Source organism: Gekko japonicus, unplaced genomic scaffold (assembly GCF_001447785.1).
Source record: "Gekko japonicus isolate JY-2015 unplaced genomic scaffold, Gekko_japonicus_V1.1 scaffold1145, whole genome shotgun sequence".
NCBI classification, from domain to species: domain Eukaryota; kingdom Metazoa; phylum Chordata; class Lepidosauria; order Squamata; family Gekkonidae; genus Gekko; species Gekko japonicus.
In genome coordinates this window covers 86,631-103,837 of record NW_015165859.1, presented here as the reverse complement: position 1 = coordinate 103,837, position 17,207 = coordinate 86,631, and the positions used below count along the sequence as shown (strand labels likewise).

Genomic DNA, 17,207 nt, shown 5'->3' with positions numbered 1-17,207 from the left:
ACTGCTGACAGGTCTAGCAACAGCAGCACTGTTGTCCCGCCCCGATCCAGATGCCTCTGGAGGTCATCCGTGAGAGCGACCAGCGCTGTCTCCGTCCCATGGCCAGGGCGAAAACCGGACTGGAAAGGATCTAGCGTGGAAGCGTCATCCAGAAAGCTCTGCAACTGCACCGCCACCGCTCTCTCAATTAACTTGCCCAAATAAGGCAATAGTTGGCCAATTCAGCCGGATCCAGTGATGGTTTTTTAAGGAGGGGGTGGACCATCGCTTCCTTGAGAGCCCCCGGGAACAGTCCCTCCGAGAGGGACTTGTTGATAATATCCCTGAGGGCACCTTGCAACCCCTCGCAGCCAGCTTTAATTAGCCAGGAGGGGCACGGATCAAGGCTGCAAGTGGTTGGGCGTACAGTAGAGATCAGTCTGTCAACTTCCTCTAGGCTGAGTGGACTGAAATAATCCAGAATGGAACCAGAAGACATGCATGGAGCCTCGAGTTCACTCACTGTCTCAACTGTGGCGGGGAGGTCACGGCAGAGCACCAAGACTTTATCTGCAAAATAGCTCGCAAAAGCCTCACAGCTGATATCCAATTCCCTAGTGTTTTGTCTGCCCTGTGGCAGAGCTGTTAAAGACTGAATTGTTCTAAATAATTGTGCTGGGCGTGAGCTGGCAGACACAATTGAGGCTGCGTAGAACTCCCTCTTCGCAGCTTTGACTGCCACCTCATAGGATTTCATAAACGTCCTATAAGATGCTCTTGTTGCTTCGTCGCGAGTGCGCCACCACTGTCTCTCAAGCCGTCTATAAGCCTTTGCTTCATCAGCCTCAGCTCCTGGGTGTACCAGGGAGCCAGCCTTGTGCACAGGCACAGAGGGTGTCTGGGAGTGATCTCATCGATGACTGTGGAGAGTCGGTTATATCAGTCCTCGACTAGCTCATCTAGTGAGCCGCCAGGGGGCATAGGATCCCGCAGAGCCATCTGAAGCCGCACTGAGTCCATTTGGCTCTGCAGGCGAGCTAAAATACGCTCGCCGCCAACACAGGGTTGGGGTGACACATTCACTCGGGCCCTCAGGGCATGGTGGTCCGACCATGGAACTGCCGTAGCAGTGATCCGGTCCACTGTAACCCCCGCCGCGAAGATCAAATCAAGCGTGTGACCAGCTCGGTGAGTGGGGGCCGTTACATATTGGGAGAGTCCCAGCGCCACCATGGACGACATCAGGTCCGACACCCGTGAGGAAGCCACATTGTCGGCATGGACATTGAAGTCACCCAAGACTATCAGTCTAGGGTGCTCCAATGCCCAGCCTGACACGGCCTCCACCAGGGACGGCAGACTGTCAGGCGGTGCGTTGGGCAGACGGTACACCAACTAGACAGCCAAACTCTCCCTGGTTTCCCACACAAAGCCGGCACACTCAATGCCTGTGAGCAGGGCCGGCTCACCCACTAGGCGAACTAGGCATTCGCCTAGAGCACTGGGCCCTGGATGGGGTGCCAAGCTGTGCCTCCCCCCCTTTGGTGGCGGCGGGGGCAGGGGGGACAAGCGGTGGTGGCGGCAGCAAAAGGGTGGCTGGCTCCAGAGGTCTCCAGGTCTTCAGGCACCACCGGGAGGTTGGCATCTGTGCCAAAAGGCAGCCTCGCCTAGGGCGCAGAAACACCTCGAGCTGGCCCTGAACACGATGCACCTCACAGCACCATTCTGGCTGCTCGTGACCCAACCAAAGGGATTCTCAAAGGCAGTGCTTTGAATCTGTCTACGTTTCTCTGACAAAAACTCACTGTTTCGCCCTAATAAACCTTCCTGGATTTTCAGGTTAGAAGGGGACATTCAAGAGAAGACTCCTGATCTTAACATCTCAACTCTTCGAATAAAGTCTGAGAATGGGGAGAAGACATATATCATCAGAATGCCATTCACAGAGACCATTGGAGACCTGCGGCAGCACCTTGCCCAGAGCAGGTAGGAATAGGGGGCATTCTGGTGGTTTTTGTGGCTAGTGTTTGTCAGCATGTGTTGAAAAAACATCTCACTTTGCTGACTTCTGAATCTGAATCGGAAGGTCTGTGTTCAGTAATAAGCAAAATTAGGAGGGAAATGCATGTTTGCTCATTTCCCCCAATTTATTCAGGCTGTGAAGTCTTGTGGCTAGGTGTTGTGAGTCTGTTCTGCTAGTAGAAGTATTTTCCCTGATGCAAGACACTCTTCTGAGCACTTTGCATTGCAGGCAAGCACTTAACTCAGAGGATAGTGCTTCCACAATGGATCTGCAAGATCAATGCTAGATGTTTAGGTGGTGCGGAAGAGAATATGTAAGGGACTAAGGACCTGTATGGTAACTGCGGTGGCTCAAGTGGTTAAGACGCTGAACTGCAGGCTGTGGAAGGTCGGTAGTTCAGCAGTTCGAGACCTGGGTTGCCGCATGATGAAGTGAGCTCCTGTCTCTAGTTCCAGCTCCTGCCAACCTAGCAGTTCGAAAGCAAGATATTGCAAGTAGATAAATAGGTACCACTTCGGTGGGAAGGTAACAGCGTTCCGTGCGCCTTGGTGTTTAGTCATGCCGGCCACATGACCACGGAAACGTCTTCAGACAGCACTGGCTCTTCGGCTTTGAAACGGAGATGAGCACCGCAACCCTAGAGTCGGACTCGACTGGCTTTCGAGCAAGGGAATCTTTACCTTTAAAGTTGATTGACCTATCTAGCCAAGATGGATTCAGACTCTCCCCCCATCCTCAGTGTTGCTTATCACTACACTGTTTCTCCTTCTCTCGTGTGTCCTCCCCCCACCTTGTCTAGCTTCTCCCTAGTTTTCCTGAATGTACCCTACTCATATATTTTGACCTTTGCTGATGGAATGAGGAAGAGTGACTATTTGTCATGTGCCAAAATGATAGCTCCCTCCATTTCCTCACACTGCCCTGCCCTTTCCATGAGGCTGCTGTTCTGTTTGGTGTTATTTTACAACTGTAATCAGCTGGGCAGAAAATACTCAGGATCCCGGGAAATCTTTAACAGCCCAGCTAGTTCCATACTCAGTAGGTGTGGTAGAGCCAGCTGGGAAATGATAGACCACCTGTCCCAGGGGATGACCTGCAAAAGAGCTAACTCTGGTGGGCCATACAGAGAAGCTGCCTAGCTCAGCTGCAGAAATACTGAAACTGCTGCAGATAAGGCTGTTATGGCTCCTCCTTTTTGTTTAACTTCCCTTGACATCTCTTTTGGTCTAGCGACTTGCCAAAGAATCTCTCCTGCAGGGTCTAGATCTCTTCTCTTCCCACCTTTCTCTTCAAAATCCTCTAATGATGTCTAGAGCTGGCCCCAAACAAAACTGAACACCGGGCAAGGAACATCTGTGCCCCCTTCCAATTTTTGTTAACTTCTGAATACTTAATTTCTTTTCGCTGATGCACAATTGATAAGAATGGATTCTCCCAGTCATAACACAAGATTCAGGAAACCCAAAATGAGCATTGTGTTAATAAAGGCTGGATTCTTTCCCATGTAATGAATTTATTTTTTATGGTATTACAATCATTCACATGTCCACTTTATTGAACGGGCATTGGTACAGCTTTTCCCCATGAACTAAAAAAAAATTAGAAATGAGCATCAATGCAGCACTGGCCATGCATCTCAGCACTGTCAATTTTACAACGAAAGAGATGCCATTAAGCTGCAAGAGTACAATCAGGGAGTTAAGGAGGAAGCTTATGCCAGGTGCCCCCCCCCCCCGGCCTGATTCCCTGGCAAGTGTCTGGGTCACCTGCCCCTAAATCCAGTGTCAGACTAGGATCTGGGAGAATGAGGTTTCAATACAGGAGCTCTGTAGAGAAGCTCGTCACCTACTTTTGTATTAAAAACTGGCCACCTTTGCTGTAAAAAACCTGTATTATGGTCTTTGTTGTAACAAAACCCTTTTTTCAGGATTGTAAAAATTAAAAAAGGTATTTGAAGGATTTATGGATTTAAGAACTTCTGGCAAAAAGCTTAATAAAGAGGAATTATAAGGAGGTTTTGAAACAGAAAAGGGGATAATCATCTTTCTAATTTTTTATTTTCAATTTTATCTTTGATAAAACTGCATATGAAGTAAAGTTACTAGTTCAAATCAAATAAAACCTTTAATGGCATACAGAATAAACTAGGACAGATTACAGCATTGTCAAAATAAGAGTAGTAAAAAGAAAGAATTGCAGAGTTAAAATTTAAATATAACATTGCATCATCACTGTGTCTTATCTTGACGAATCTTAATAGCACATTGAAGAAATGAAACAACCTTCTCAGTTATGCGAGGAAAACCATCATTCGAATATATTGGACCTTAATATGATCAGACAATCCCAGCTTCCCGCCAAAGATGCGGCTTAAAAAACTAGTACCTCCGAGATACTAGTTTCCGGAAACCACAGGGCAAGGGCGGGCATCTGATTAAGGAGACCGGGGGGGGGGGGCTTTCCGGCTGCTGCACTGCTTCTCCCGGCTGTTGCTTATCCGGAGCCTTCCCTGTTTGCCCTCCCCAGACACGCATGCGCGCACGCAGAGCCACCTCCTCTTTTCTGTAACCCCCCCCACACTCCTGGCTCGGCCTGCTCGAAAGGAACTCTCTGCACCGGGCGGCAGAGGAAGAGGTGCAGGGGGGGCGTGGCGGGAGGGCGGCCCGGCCGAAGCTCCTTCTGGAGGGGACCGGACGGAGGACACAGTTTGCATTCCTCTGCAGCCCTGGAAGGGGTTAAACCCGTGTGATTGGCACCTCCCCCCTAACCACGGGACCTCGACGGGACATCTGATTGTGCAGCCAGCGTTATTTTGCTCCGGGGCAAACAGCCACGCTTCTCCCCCACATTTTCTGGCCCGTGTGACCGGAGCCAAGGGTAATAAAAGAGGATAGAATGTTACTAGTTAAAGAGACTAGACTGCCGTGGGATTATTTTTTTGTTTCTTCTAAAAGACGGTACTCAGTTGGGGGATCTTATATAAAATAAGGTGATGACTCAGACTGTGACTTTCATTGCTATGGTGATATGACTCAAAGCTGTGGAGAGTGAAAAGTGAAAGTACTTGATTTATAAAGATGCAAAACCTGTAAGATTTGTTTTAAGACTTTATCCTACAGTGGCAAATACTAGAAAAAAATCAGCCAGATAGGCTTAGACAGAACTACCTGTAGAGAAGATAGTTAAGTCGGATATGATTCAGAAATTATTTGAACTAATGGAAAATAAGATGGAAGATCTTGGAAACAAAATATAGAATCTTTTGAAAAAAGAATGGATGAAAGACTGGTAAAGGTAGAAGAGGAATAAAGCACATATCTGGCAAGGTAAAGCAAATCAATGAGAAGGTAGTGACTTTAGAGGATAAAACAGAAGCCATAGAGAGCTGGAAAGACAACTAGACAATTTGGCTTTGATGGAACTGAGAGAAAAAGATTTAGAGCTATGTCAAATGCTCCAACATTTTAATTCAAGATTAAAAATTGGCAATGCAGATATAACAGTTCTGAAAGAAATCCCTATCAGAATTCTACGTAATAGAAAAGACTGTGCCTTCCTGATTGAAAAATTAATACAGAAAAAGAATTTTTTGATGGGCTACTTTGGAGTGTGTGATTTTTACTTTTAAGAAACAGAGATTCAGACTGAACTCAGTTCAAAAAGTGAGGGATTTCTTAGAAAGATATAAAAGAGATCTGAAGGAGATGCAAAGGGAAAGTCCAGCAGAACCCAGACGGAACAGTGGGAAAATATATGGTTAAAAGGCTTGAAATTTTGCATAAAGTTTTAGCCTTAAAGAGAACTTTTATAAGATGATGTATCGTTGGTACATGTCTCTGGAGAAACTGGCCAAAATCTGTAAAGGTATTTCAAGTCTGGGTTGGAAATGTGAACAACATGAAGGAACATTTTACCATATGTGGTGAACATGTAAGAAGGCTAAATTTTTTGGATACAAATTCAGAAGATTTTAAAGATTAAAATACAATTGAAACCAGAATATTTTATTTTGGAACTAATGGACACTCAGCTGGAAAAAAGCCATGGAGCTTTGTTTTTATATATGACAACAACAGCGAGATTATTATATGTGCAAAAGTAGAAGAGTCCAATATTGACTACAATAGGGGAATGATGGGTGAAGGTGTTAGAACTTGCGGCAATGGCTAAACTTACTTCATTGATTAGAGAAAAGACAATAAGTTCGTTTACTGCTGATTGGAAACCTCTTATAGACTTTTTGCCTGAAACCGATCATAATGAATTGATTATTTGTGGGTTCAATGAATAAGGAATTTAGACAACAGGGAAAAAAATCTTTGTAAACATCGAGTAACAGAAAATTTTATAATCATACTTATATTTGTCGCAGAGAAACTCTGAAACCTCTTCTTATAGTTATAGTTTTTCCTTTTTTTCTCTCCTTGTTGTTTTTCTTCATTATTGTTCTTCTTCAGTTGAAAAAAAAGATGGGCCCTCAAGGCCAAATAGTGAACTCCTACATAACAAAACTGAGTAACTTGCTCTACAGATTTCCTATTAACTTGCCAATTATACTTATTTGGGTGATTAGATTTAGAGAACACCATCACCTTAGATTGTTCTTAGTTGATTTGTCAACCCTTCTACAGGCTTTTCCGCATTCTCATTTTCCTTCTCAGTATGTTCCTGTTGCTGGGGGGGGGGGGGGGGCACGTTCCTGTTCCGCACATGTTTTGCTCCCTGTAGTGGTTATTTCGATTTTATATTGCTTTATGTCCAGCATAAAAACCTGCAGTTTAAATCTGCAGGGAGATATGCCAGACATAAAGTCATGAAATATCAAATAAACCACCAGAAAGAGCAAAACACTCATGGAACAGGATCACTGACCCCCCCCCCCCAGCGACAGGAACACACAAGCAAAGAAAATAAGAATATTCCGAAAAGGCCTTCAACAGTCCGAAAAGGCCCACAGGAGATCTAGCTAACAAAAGCGTAATAACACGGTTATTGGGATGTTAGCCAATATGGGAGAATGGAATTTTGGGTTTCTTAAAAAGGATGCCATATGATTTATATACAGATTAAACAACAATGGAACTAGCAGGTATCCTTGCCAAACGCCCTTCTATAAAGGGAAAGAATTGGGCAACTGGCCTTCCAAACTACAGTGGCTCCGAGCCAAAGGCGAATCATTTACCTTCTTAATTAACTATAACAATCTTTGGTCAGTTGAATATTTCCCACATTTGTCATTCAGTTCCCTTTGGCACTGAATCAAAAGCCACCTGCAGATCCATAAAAGCCATGTATAAATTGCTTCTTATAGTTAATGTATATTTCTTGGCTAAATGATATAAAACTAAGCCATGATCTATTGTAGACCTTCCAGTAACAAAGCCAGCTTGTTCAGGACCTAGAATCTTTTTCAGAGATGACCCAGTCCAATAATCTCTGTAATTACAAAGAGGCACGGAGTTTTTCTAATGAAGACAAGAGACTACTTGGACAGTAATTAGATGGAGTTCTCCTATCGTCTTTTTAAAAAGATAGGCACTATAATCACTTGTTTTCACACACTTGGGATTATACCAGTTTCATTTATTACTGAAAAAATTGGAGCCAGAAAAGAGCTCCACCAGTCTGTGACCCCCATTCTACCATGGAAGCTGGCTGAATGATCTTGGGCCAATCACACACACTTCCACCCACCCAACAGGGTTGTTGTGAAGATAAAATGGAGACTGTTGTAAGCCACATTGGGGGAAAGTGGGTATAAAAGAAGTAAATAAAATTACTTGTAAGTTACCAATGTTGGGTTTGGTTTAAGAGGGCTGGAAAGATACACCAGAATCTGTGCAATTGTCCTTTGCAAATGCTGACATCAAATGTTCTCGAGTATCTGCCAGACCATCCCCACAAGTATTCGATAGCCAGTGTTCAGAATTGTGATACTTAATGTTACACATTACCTTTATTTGATGCCACATTTCATGTTGGACGTTTAGGGTCTTGATAGATGGCAGTGCAATAGATTTTGGTAGTTGACTGCTTAGTTGATGCCTGCTAAAATCACAGTTGTGATAATATTTGAACATCAAAGCAAAATTTCATTCTGAATGTGTTTTTTAAAATCTTTTATTTATAGAATAAATAAATTTTTAAATCTGAATGATAAAGTACTTTGCAGACAGACTCCTTTGTCATTTACAAGTCCTGTTCTGGTTTTCTTCCAGGGGAGGAGAGCTGGAGTCATATGAGATCCTCAGCATTTTCCCCCGGCAGGTGTACAACAACAATGCTATGACCCTGGAAGAGTGTGGGTTGGTCCCCAATGGCTCCCTTCTTCTGAGGAGAAAGGTCTCTCCAACAAAATTGCCAGGACAGCAGCTGTAACAGTTTACAGCGGATGATTCATCAGGCTTGGCTGCCGTTCATTTCCCAAGGAAGTAATGTCCTTCATTCTCCTTCCCTGGTTAGCCTCCCCTCTTGGCAAGAAGACTGTTACTTATGATCAGTAGGAGCCATGATAGGACTGTTGTCTATGTTACCTAAGTGTCAACTTTACTTTATGGAGAAATGTAGGAGTGCACAGATAACTTTGTTCCCTTGCATTACTGTACACCCTACCCCAATCAGGCAAGTATTGCCTTTTCCTGTTCTGGCCAGCTGGAGGGTGACCTAGAACTAGATATAAGCCACAGAGACCCTAAGTGGTACACTTGGCTGCTTTCCACATTGTTGCTGAGACTCTAAGCCCGCTGTCTTATTGGGACCTATGCAGTGTAGGGCTCCCAAGGTTGTGTGCTGCAGGATAGCATCCCCGAGAACACGGTGGCCTATCCTGGGGGGTGGAAGGACACGCTAAGTCAATCAGGTAGGGTACAGATACTATTTCATGCCCTATAATGGGAAGGTAAAGCAGAAGAGGACCTGGAAGCCTCACCATCCAACTGCTCTTCTTGGGAGTGATGTGCTGGGAAGGGCAAGCTGGACATCCAGAACAGAAACTCTTCCCCTCTTTCAAGAACGGTACCTAGCTTCTGGGCCAAGCCCACCTATTTTGCTCAGCCGAAGGCTGTGACTGAGTTCAACCCCGCAGATTTGACAGAGTACTGAATTGCTCTCTTCCTACAACATGGACAAAGCACTAGGTCATCCAATTCTACCTCCATCCCCGCCAGGTAGATGTTGTTCACTTAACATTCATCTGACCCCCATGGTAAGCTGGCTGCCTCTTTCAGGGCCAGGATAAAGTTTAAACCATTTTTTTTTTTTTTTGCAGGGCTAGTCGTACCCCACAATTGGGAGGTGGGGGCAGCCACAGAGCTCGGTCGTTTACGCTGCCCGTCTTCTCCCTCTTAACAAAGACCAGCATTAGATGGATACTTTCTCTGGTTCTTTCAAATAGTACAGAAGGGGTGGGTGGGTATATAAGTTGCTTATTTACAGTCCTTACAGCTTTGTATTGCTGATGGGGGGGGGGGAGACTGAATGCTCCCTTCAGCACAGAAAGATAAAGAAACGTTTTGTTTAAAAACAGAGTGTCCTGCCTAGAGTGGTGTTGAACACTATATGGGCTTGGTCTTTTTCCTGCTGTGTTTACCTTTCAAGAGGGCAGGGCACCGCTGACAGAAAAGTCTCCCACGTATGCAAATCTCTCCCCTCCCCTTTAAATTGTACCGTTCCTGAACACAGACTTCAGCCTGTACTCGACTGGCATGTCAATGAGTGCCCCAGCAGCCTAAAAGTAATCGAAAGTCAAAGTCTTCACAGGCCAGTGCTAGACTCCATTCCCTTTGCATAACAACTCAGGTCACTGAACCAGCAAGGTCTTGTCACACAACTGCATTCCCCCACCAGCAACAAATCTTCCACTTCTCATACAGCAGGAACATCCCTCCATTCTAACAGAGCAGCTTACTGGCTCCCTATGTTGAACCACCTTTGAGAAGCCAAGGTGTTCTCTCAGTGACCACGAACAAAGGTTTATCTAACTGGATTTACACAAAGCATAATGAATGGGTCTTGCTCGTCTTATGCCGTGCTCATGGAATGACTGAGAGTGATCCTAGTGTTCTTCCATGAGATACTCCTGAGTCCATCTGTGGCCTTGTAACTCCAGAAAACACATCAAGATGCTCTATGCCAATAAAGGTTTTGAACTTGATATCAAGATGCCGCGAGAGAACAAAGTAATTTTAACAGGTAGTTGAAGCAGAGATAATACAGATTTCATACTCCTTCCACCCCAAGCATGGATTTAGTACAGCAGTCAGGGCTTTATGGTTTAGGTTTTTAAACTCAGGTCTACTTGCCTTGTTTTGGATGGCAATTAGAACCACTCAGTTCATCCTTCCTACTTTATTGGTTTAATTGCCGCCCTGTATCTTTCCTATCCCTTGCACAAAATCGTATTTTAAAAATACAAACTAACTGAGGACCGCTGTGCCAGACCTTTTCTGGCACTTGAGCAAAGGCATCTTCTTTGGGCTGAGCCACAGTGATGAATGCACTTAAGCCTACCCAACAGAGCTGGCAAATGGATTTTGGAATCAATAAGCAGGGTGCCACTCAAACATTTATCTCCCAAGTAAACATGTTTTTAAAAACCACAGGAAGCCACAACAGAGGTTTTTAAAGCAACATTTAATAGCATCTCAGAAGAGAATGCCCTTTTACAAACTTTGCTTTTAGCGGGGGGGGGGGGGAGATCACAAGAAACAACCAAAAATGCACTTGGTCCATGTTTACAAAACGCCCGCTCCCAAGAGGAAAGTATCAGTTTGGGTGCAACAGCTGCTGACAGAACAGACATCTAGTATGCTGGTCATTGGCTGTAAAATAAAATTGTTGATGTTGTTGAACAGACATCTGAAGTCATACAGATTCTATCCGGGCATTCTGTGACGACCCTAAATGGAATCTGAGGTCTCACCATTGGCTTAAAGCGGCTTTCCTTAAGATAGGTCTGGGCTATGCTGAAGTAGTTTTAAGACACACACAGCCCCTATTCTTCTGGCCCAGAAGGATGCTTCAGCCCACAACCTGGTGCAGTGCTTTTGCATTACTGTGTAGCAAAAAAGAAAAAAGCAGGCTCTCTGCCACACTTCTTTCCCACAATGGAACCAAAGAGGAAGTGTGGAAATGAGTCAGAGGCAGCACCCAAGCCCCACATTCAGCTTTTATAACAAAATGGGGAAGAAAAACTCAGATCCCAACATCCTTGGACTGGGCAGATTTCTCTGTCCAGGGAGGCACTAGAAACAAGGCCCCGGCTGCATTCGAGGGAATGTGCAAAGTGTCTTTGGGTGGATTCCCTTTCACGGCCATACAGAGTGAAGCAGGCAACAGAAGTCAGGCAGCTGGAGGGGGGAGATTTGGATGCACAGGACTGGGACAGGTTTGAGGCTGACTTACAAGGTTACATGGTGATCCATCCGGAATGCAAAGTTCAAGTTTTGAATGGGGTGGGGGGGAGAAGGAACACACTCAGGCTAGCTTCAGGAACTCATGCAGGGTGTTCTGTTCCACCGCTTCCACAAACAACTCATAGTCCTGTGCCAGATAGGAGAAAAAAAAGAGGCAAAACTCAGATTCAAGGATTGAGAGGACAAAGACAAAGGGGTGGATCCCAAGAATCGTTTCCACCAGTGGAGGTGCTTTTCTCCAATGCCAGGAGCCTTCCACTTGTGCAGGACAAGCATCTCCCATTGGGGACAGTTCCTTCCACTGGAGAAAAGCACCACTGCTATTTGAACAGACCACCAGATCCAGCCCTACAGACGAACACACTAGTTTGATAGCTCCAGGCCACGAGGAACTGAATGAGTTTTCACACTCCAGAAGAGCATTCCTCTAGAGCAGGAGCGCTCTTCGAGCATCTTCTACCCCCATTTACTTTTCTCTAGTCCTACTATCATGGTGCTCGGCAGAAACTGACAGTGAAAGAGTGGGGGCCCTGACTGGACGGAGTTCTTCCGTACACTTCTGCTGTGGACAGTGTTTAGAACTTATTACAAAGAGAACAAGGAAGGCTATGTTAGCCAGAGACAAAGGCTGTGGAATAGAGATAAATCTGCTAGGCTGAATCGAAAATGTTGCTTGCCAAGTGAGACTTCCCTGCCTTCTGCCTCTTAAACAATAGCTCCCGAGGGTCAGGGTAACCTCAAGATTGGCACACAGTATACAGCTGGAAGAAGACACTGCCAGAAACAAGGGTCTTCTGCTCTCTTGCATTTCCACTAGGACACTGGGAGCCTTGGATACTCCCATCTAGAGGGTTTTTTATTATAAAGGCAAGTCAAATGGCTCAAATCATCAAATCATTTTAGGAGAGCTCTCTTTCTTACAGAGCTTTCGCTAAGTACCACACTGAAAATTATCACCAGCCATAGGACTACAGCTCATGGGACTATTTTTAAGACAAGCCCCTTTTCTCACCAAGCTAAGCTTCAGTTCAGCCAGGCAGGCCAAAGGGAATTTGCATACAGGCATATACAGATGCCACCTTAATTTTGCACTTTTTTAAATTATGGGCTTTTTAATGCAGGGTGGATATTATACACACAGTAGGCCATAAGAACAAACCTCACCTGCCCCAACCTTGAGTATGAAGTAGGGTCCATGCAGGGCCGGCCCGAGGTGTTTCTGTGCCCTAGGCGAGACTAGCTTGTGGTGCCCACACCCCCTCAGCACAGATGCCAACTTCCTGGTGGGGCCTGGAGACCTCCCAGAAACACACCCGGGGGGGGGGGGGCCAGGCCCCCCAAGCTAGCCTCGTCCCTGCCCGGATCCTTAGGATCAGCACGGGAATTGCGCTTTCTCCCCCCCCTCCCGGTTTTCTTTTCCTGCGCCGGGAAGGGGAAAGCAGCCACGACAGCAGCAAGCAAAGGTAGCAATTGGCTTCTCCACCGCCTCCCCCCCCCCATGTATACCTTATGCAGAGAGGCAGAGACGCAACGGGGGAGGGCTGGAGCTGATTCCATTTGCTGTACACGGTGGAGGGGAGAGCGTGCCGGAGGCACAGAAGAGGGTGGTGGGTGGGGGAAAATCCCCCCCTTCCCCACTTTTGATGGCAGCGGTCGCGGTCCCGGCGGCGGTGAGGAGGGCGCAGGGGGGGAGGCACAGTTTGGCGCCCCATCCAAGGCCCCCCCTCCCTTCCCCTCGCAACGAAAACAGAACTGGCGGGGCTTTTGGCGGGGGCAGGGCCGGGAGCAGTTTGGCGCCCTAGGGCCAGCCAGTCACTGACTGGCTGGCCCTAGGGTGCCAAACTGCACTTATCCCTGCCAAAAGCCCTGCATCTCCCAGACCGGGTGACCGCCACCGCCCCTTTCTCCTCGAGTCTGGCAAGCTCAGTGGTTGCTGGACTCGGGGAGAAAGAGGCGGCGGTGGTCAGGAAAATGCAGGGCTTTTGGCAGGGGTTGGGGGGCTTTGACGGGGGGGGCGGGTCCAGTTTGGCACCCTAAGCTCTGGCCCACGCTATAAGCAAATGCCTAGTTCGCCTAGCGGGTGAGCTGGCCCTGAGTCCATGAAGGTCAGACTGGACTTACACAATTTTACAGCAGACAGCTTGTGCAAACAGGATCGACTTGTGCAGATATTTATCTAGCAAGGGCCTGGTTTACATCCTGCCAACCTAGCAGTTCGAAAGCAAGAAATTGCAAGTAGATAAATAGGTACCACTTCGGTGGGAAGGTAACAGCGTTCCGTGCGCCTTGGTGTTTAGTCATGCCGGCCACATGACCACGGAAACGTCTTCGGACAGCGCTGGCTCTTCGGCTTTGAAACGGAGATGAGCACCGCAACCCTAGAGTCGGATTCGACTGGCTTTCGAGCAAGGAACCTTTACCTGGTTTACAATGAAGCTTGTATGTCCCAAAATACACCCTCATATATATAACATATACATTGGGTTCATGAGTGAAGGTCCCTATAAATCTGCAAGCCATCTGAAAGGTTCAGATCAAGCATCAGAGTCGCCCTGGGCTCAAAGAAAATTCTCCTGGCAAGCTAAATTGGATATATCAACAATGCAGTATAAGCTAGGTTTGTCTTTCACACATAGCCATTAGCAAGACTCCAGGTAGCCAGTTGCTATCCACTCACCCCACAGTACCGGTCCCCATTGAAAATCTGAGGAGGAATGGCTTTTGGGTTACCCGATTTGGCCCTCATTTCTTCCCGCAAGGCATTATCCTGGGAAATATCCACCAGGTTGTACTTGATGTTCTTTCCATCCAGAATCCTGGTCACTTCGCTCTGTTGGGATTTTATCTGAAAACATACACGGGGGAAAAGGAGAAGAGTTAGTTTCCCATCTGGGCTTTCCCATCCACAGCAGCAGTACAGGACAACACTGCTGCAACACAAAAGAGCCAGAAGCAGGAGCAGCTTGCTTCACAGCCACACCTTGCTGGGGATGACGAGGGCAGCTCATCCTGACACAGCCCAAGAAATACAATTCTCGACTTCCATGCAAGTCCCATGCAGAGACAGAAAAGGAGCTGCCTCCAAGTGGATCTGGATCCAGCCAGGGAATGAGTGGGGTGGGGATTCACTCTAAAAGGGGGGAGGGGAGGGAGCTGTAGGCCTTTTCCTCTGCTCCCCTTCCATAGGACTGGCTTAGTCCCAGTTAAGACCCCACTCCGATTTCTCGTGTGTCATATCCCGAGGTCTGGGAGAAAAAGCAGCAAAGACTCTTCCATAATCTATCCTCCCCCCCACCCCACGTCCCTTGGAAAGCTAAGACGGGGAGACACATATAGAGCCAAGAGGCGGAGATGGGAAAGCGCAGCGGGAACCGGGCAAAAGGAGCCAAGATAGCTGGGGGGGGGGGGGGGGAGAGCAGTGATGCGTACTCTTGCAGAAGGGAGGGGGAAAGCCCGGGGGCGGCTTTGCGGGGGTTTGGCTGCTGGGGAGGAGGAAGCCACCCCGCTCTCCCTCCTCCCGCAGGGGCAGGACGGTGCTTACCTCCCGAGAGCCGGTCACCGAGGTGCTGTAGACCGTCAGGCAAGTCATGGTGCTGGGTTCGCAGCCACTCCCTTTCTCCTTCGGCCGCCAGATGTGTGAAACCGGAGGGGAGGGAAGAAGGGCGAGGGATGGAGCGGCGTCCTTCCCACCCTGCCCCGCATGTGACCACGAAGACCAATGGAACCGGCGGCCGTGGGCATGCGGGGGAGGAGGTATGGGAGCCGGCCGCCCGGCGGTGCCTTGGAGACGACGAATCCGGGAAGCCCCCCGCCCCGCCCCACAGTTTGCGGGTGCCTCTTCGCTCACTGCCTGAGCCTGTGCGTGTTTACTTGGATGCAAGCTTCATGCAGGTCAATGGGCGGACACGGGATTGCTGCTTTAACGTTCAGATCGCCACGTTAGGGTTGCCAGCTCCGGGTTTGGAAATACCGGGAGTATTTAGGGGTGGAGCTTAAGGAGGACGGGGTTGGGGAGGGACTTCAGTAAGGAATAATGCCAGAGTCCACCTTCCAAAGCGGCCATTTTCTCCAAGGGGACTGGTCTCTCGGTCACCTGGAAATCAGTTGTAATAGCGGGAGATCTCCAGACACCACCTGGAGATTGGCAACTCTAGTAGAGGCGATTTGCGATTTAGTAAATTCTTGTCTATTAGGCAACCATCTCTCTCTGGCCATCGTCTGCATTTAGGCCTGGAAGGAAAAGGAAAGTGTCCTGTCCCTTTAACAGTGTGCAAAAACTTAAGCCTTTCGTGCTGGGGCTGTAAATAATATCTCACTAAGCCACGTTTAAACGGACAGGTCATTTTCTCAAAGCTGCTGGCAATCCTAGGTTAGACCTGAGTTCTTCCTGTAAATTTGGCGGGGACTTGAAACTGGCTCAGCCAAGATCTGCTGTCTACTGAGTATGCCACACAACCAGAAAGGAGAGACCAACACCCACCCTAGCAGAGTTCCTTGACATCCAAGCTTGTATTTTGCTTGTATTTTAGCTCTGGTTTAAATTGTCTTAATGATTGGGGGGAGGTTAATGGGTTTAAAATGTGGTTTTCTTATCTATGTTTTGATTTGTTAGCTGCCTTTGGTGACCCTTATGAGAAATATACATTTTGTAAAATTAATAAATCTGATGCACAGGGGCCAATCAGTGGGCCACTTTAGTGAATACCCACAATGCCCCCAATAGCCATGATTTCCCCACAAATACATGCATTCTCCGACACGGATGTCCCAGCACCACCTGAAAAAACAGGTTGCTTACCAGTAACTGGTGATCTTCGAGTGGTCATCTGTGCATTCACACCAATGGGTTTAGTGCGCCTGCGCTGACCCAACCGGTGCTGTAGCAAGCTATGTTTCAAAGGATTTTCGCGCGGGTCCCACTGCGCATGCGCAAGAACCCCGGCACGCATGCCCAGAGGGACGGGCGCGGAGATCCCGCCAGTTCCTTCAAAGCACCGCCGCCAATCAACACCTATCAAAAAATTAGGAGCTGACAGCAGAGGGGAAGGAGGGCGGGTGGTGTGAATGCACAGATGACCACTCGAAGATCACCAGTTACTGGTAAGCAACCTGTTTATCTTCTTCGTGGTCTCTGTGCTTCACACCAATGGGAGACTAGCGAGCCATATCCTACCTGGAGGAGGGTGCTGGCAGGATGTTCATCGCTGGGCTGAAGACAAAACGTGACGGCCGATGCTGTCATTGGTGCGTCGGACGTCGAGGGCGTAGTGCCTGATAAATGTATTGGGCGTAGCCCACGTGGCAGCTTTGCAGATGTCATGTATTGGCACACCTTTCAGAAAAGCCGTAGATGTCGCGAGAGCCCTAGTGGAGTGAGCTCTGATGGGACCAGGCAACGGCTGTTTTGCCAGGAGGTAGCAAAGACGAACCAATTCCACTATCCACTTGGATAGACGCTGGGCTGTTATACGAGTCCCCAGGCGAGGTGATGCATATGAAAGGAATAGATGGGGATCTTTCCTAGTTGGATGTGTCCTTTTCAGGTAGAACAAGAGAGCCCTCTTGACATCCAGTGTATGCAGTAATCTATCCTCAGCAGATACTGGATTTGGAAAGAAAGTCGGCAAGAAGACTTCAGCTTGCAGATGGAATTCGGAAATTACTTTAGGCAGGAACGAAATGTCCGGTACCAATCTGATTCCGTCAGGAAGTACGGAAAGGTAAGGAGCGTCGTGCCAGAACGCTAAGAGCTCTCCAACTCTCCTGGCCGACGTGATTGCAACCAAAAATGC

The 17,207-nt window shown here is 47.6% G+C and overlaps 2 protein-coding genes across 2 annotated transcripts in view; one reads left to right on the top strand and one right to left on the bottom strand.

Moving 5' to 3' along the window:
• The window catches only part of UBXN11 (UBX domain protein 11), a 40,081-nt gene extending 30,801 nt beyond the window's left edge, over positions 1 to 9,280 (top strand). The window contains exons 10-11 of the mRNA XM_015411204.1: positions 1,819 to 1,965; positions 8,221 to 9,280. Coding sequence (XP_015266690.1) covers positions 1,819 to 1,965; positions 8,221 to 8,380 — 307 coding nt within the window. The 3' untranslated portion in view covers positions 8,381 to 9,280. The remainder of the gene's footprint in view (positions 1 to 1,818; positions 1,966 to 8,220) is intronic.
• Positions 9,281 to 10,624: 1,344 nt separating this feature from the next.
• Positions 10,625 to 15,089, bottom strand: SH3BGRL3 (SH3 domain binding glutamate-rich protein like 3). Its single transcript, XM_015411210.1, has 3 exons — positions 14,957 to 15,089; positions 14,093 to 14,260; positions 10,625 to 11,542 (listed from the first exon to the last, which is right to left on the bottom strand). Exons 1-3 carry the CDS (start codon positions 15,002 to 15,004, stop codon positions 11,477 to 11,479), a joined length of 282 nt encoding a protein of 93 aa, XP_015266696.1. The 5' UTR covers positions 15,005 to 15,089; the 3' UTR covers positions 10,625 to 11,476.
• Positions 15,090 to 17,207: the final 2,118 nt, after the last annotated feature.

Coding starts and splice junctions, on each gene's coding strand:
- SH3BGRL3 (XM_015411210.1), bottom strand. CDS start 15,004: ATGACTTGCCTGACGGTCTACAGCACCTCGGTGACCGGCTCTCGGGAG. Junction 14,261..14,956: donor CGGTGACCGGCTCTCGGGAG/GTAAGCACCGTC, acceptor GTATGTTTTCAG/ATAAAATCCCAACAGAGCGA. Junction 11,543..14,092: donor ATGGGGACCGGTACTGTGGG/GTGAGTGGATAG, acceptor TATCTGGCACAG/GACTATGAGTTGTTTGTGGA.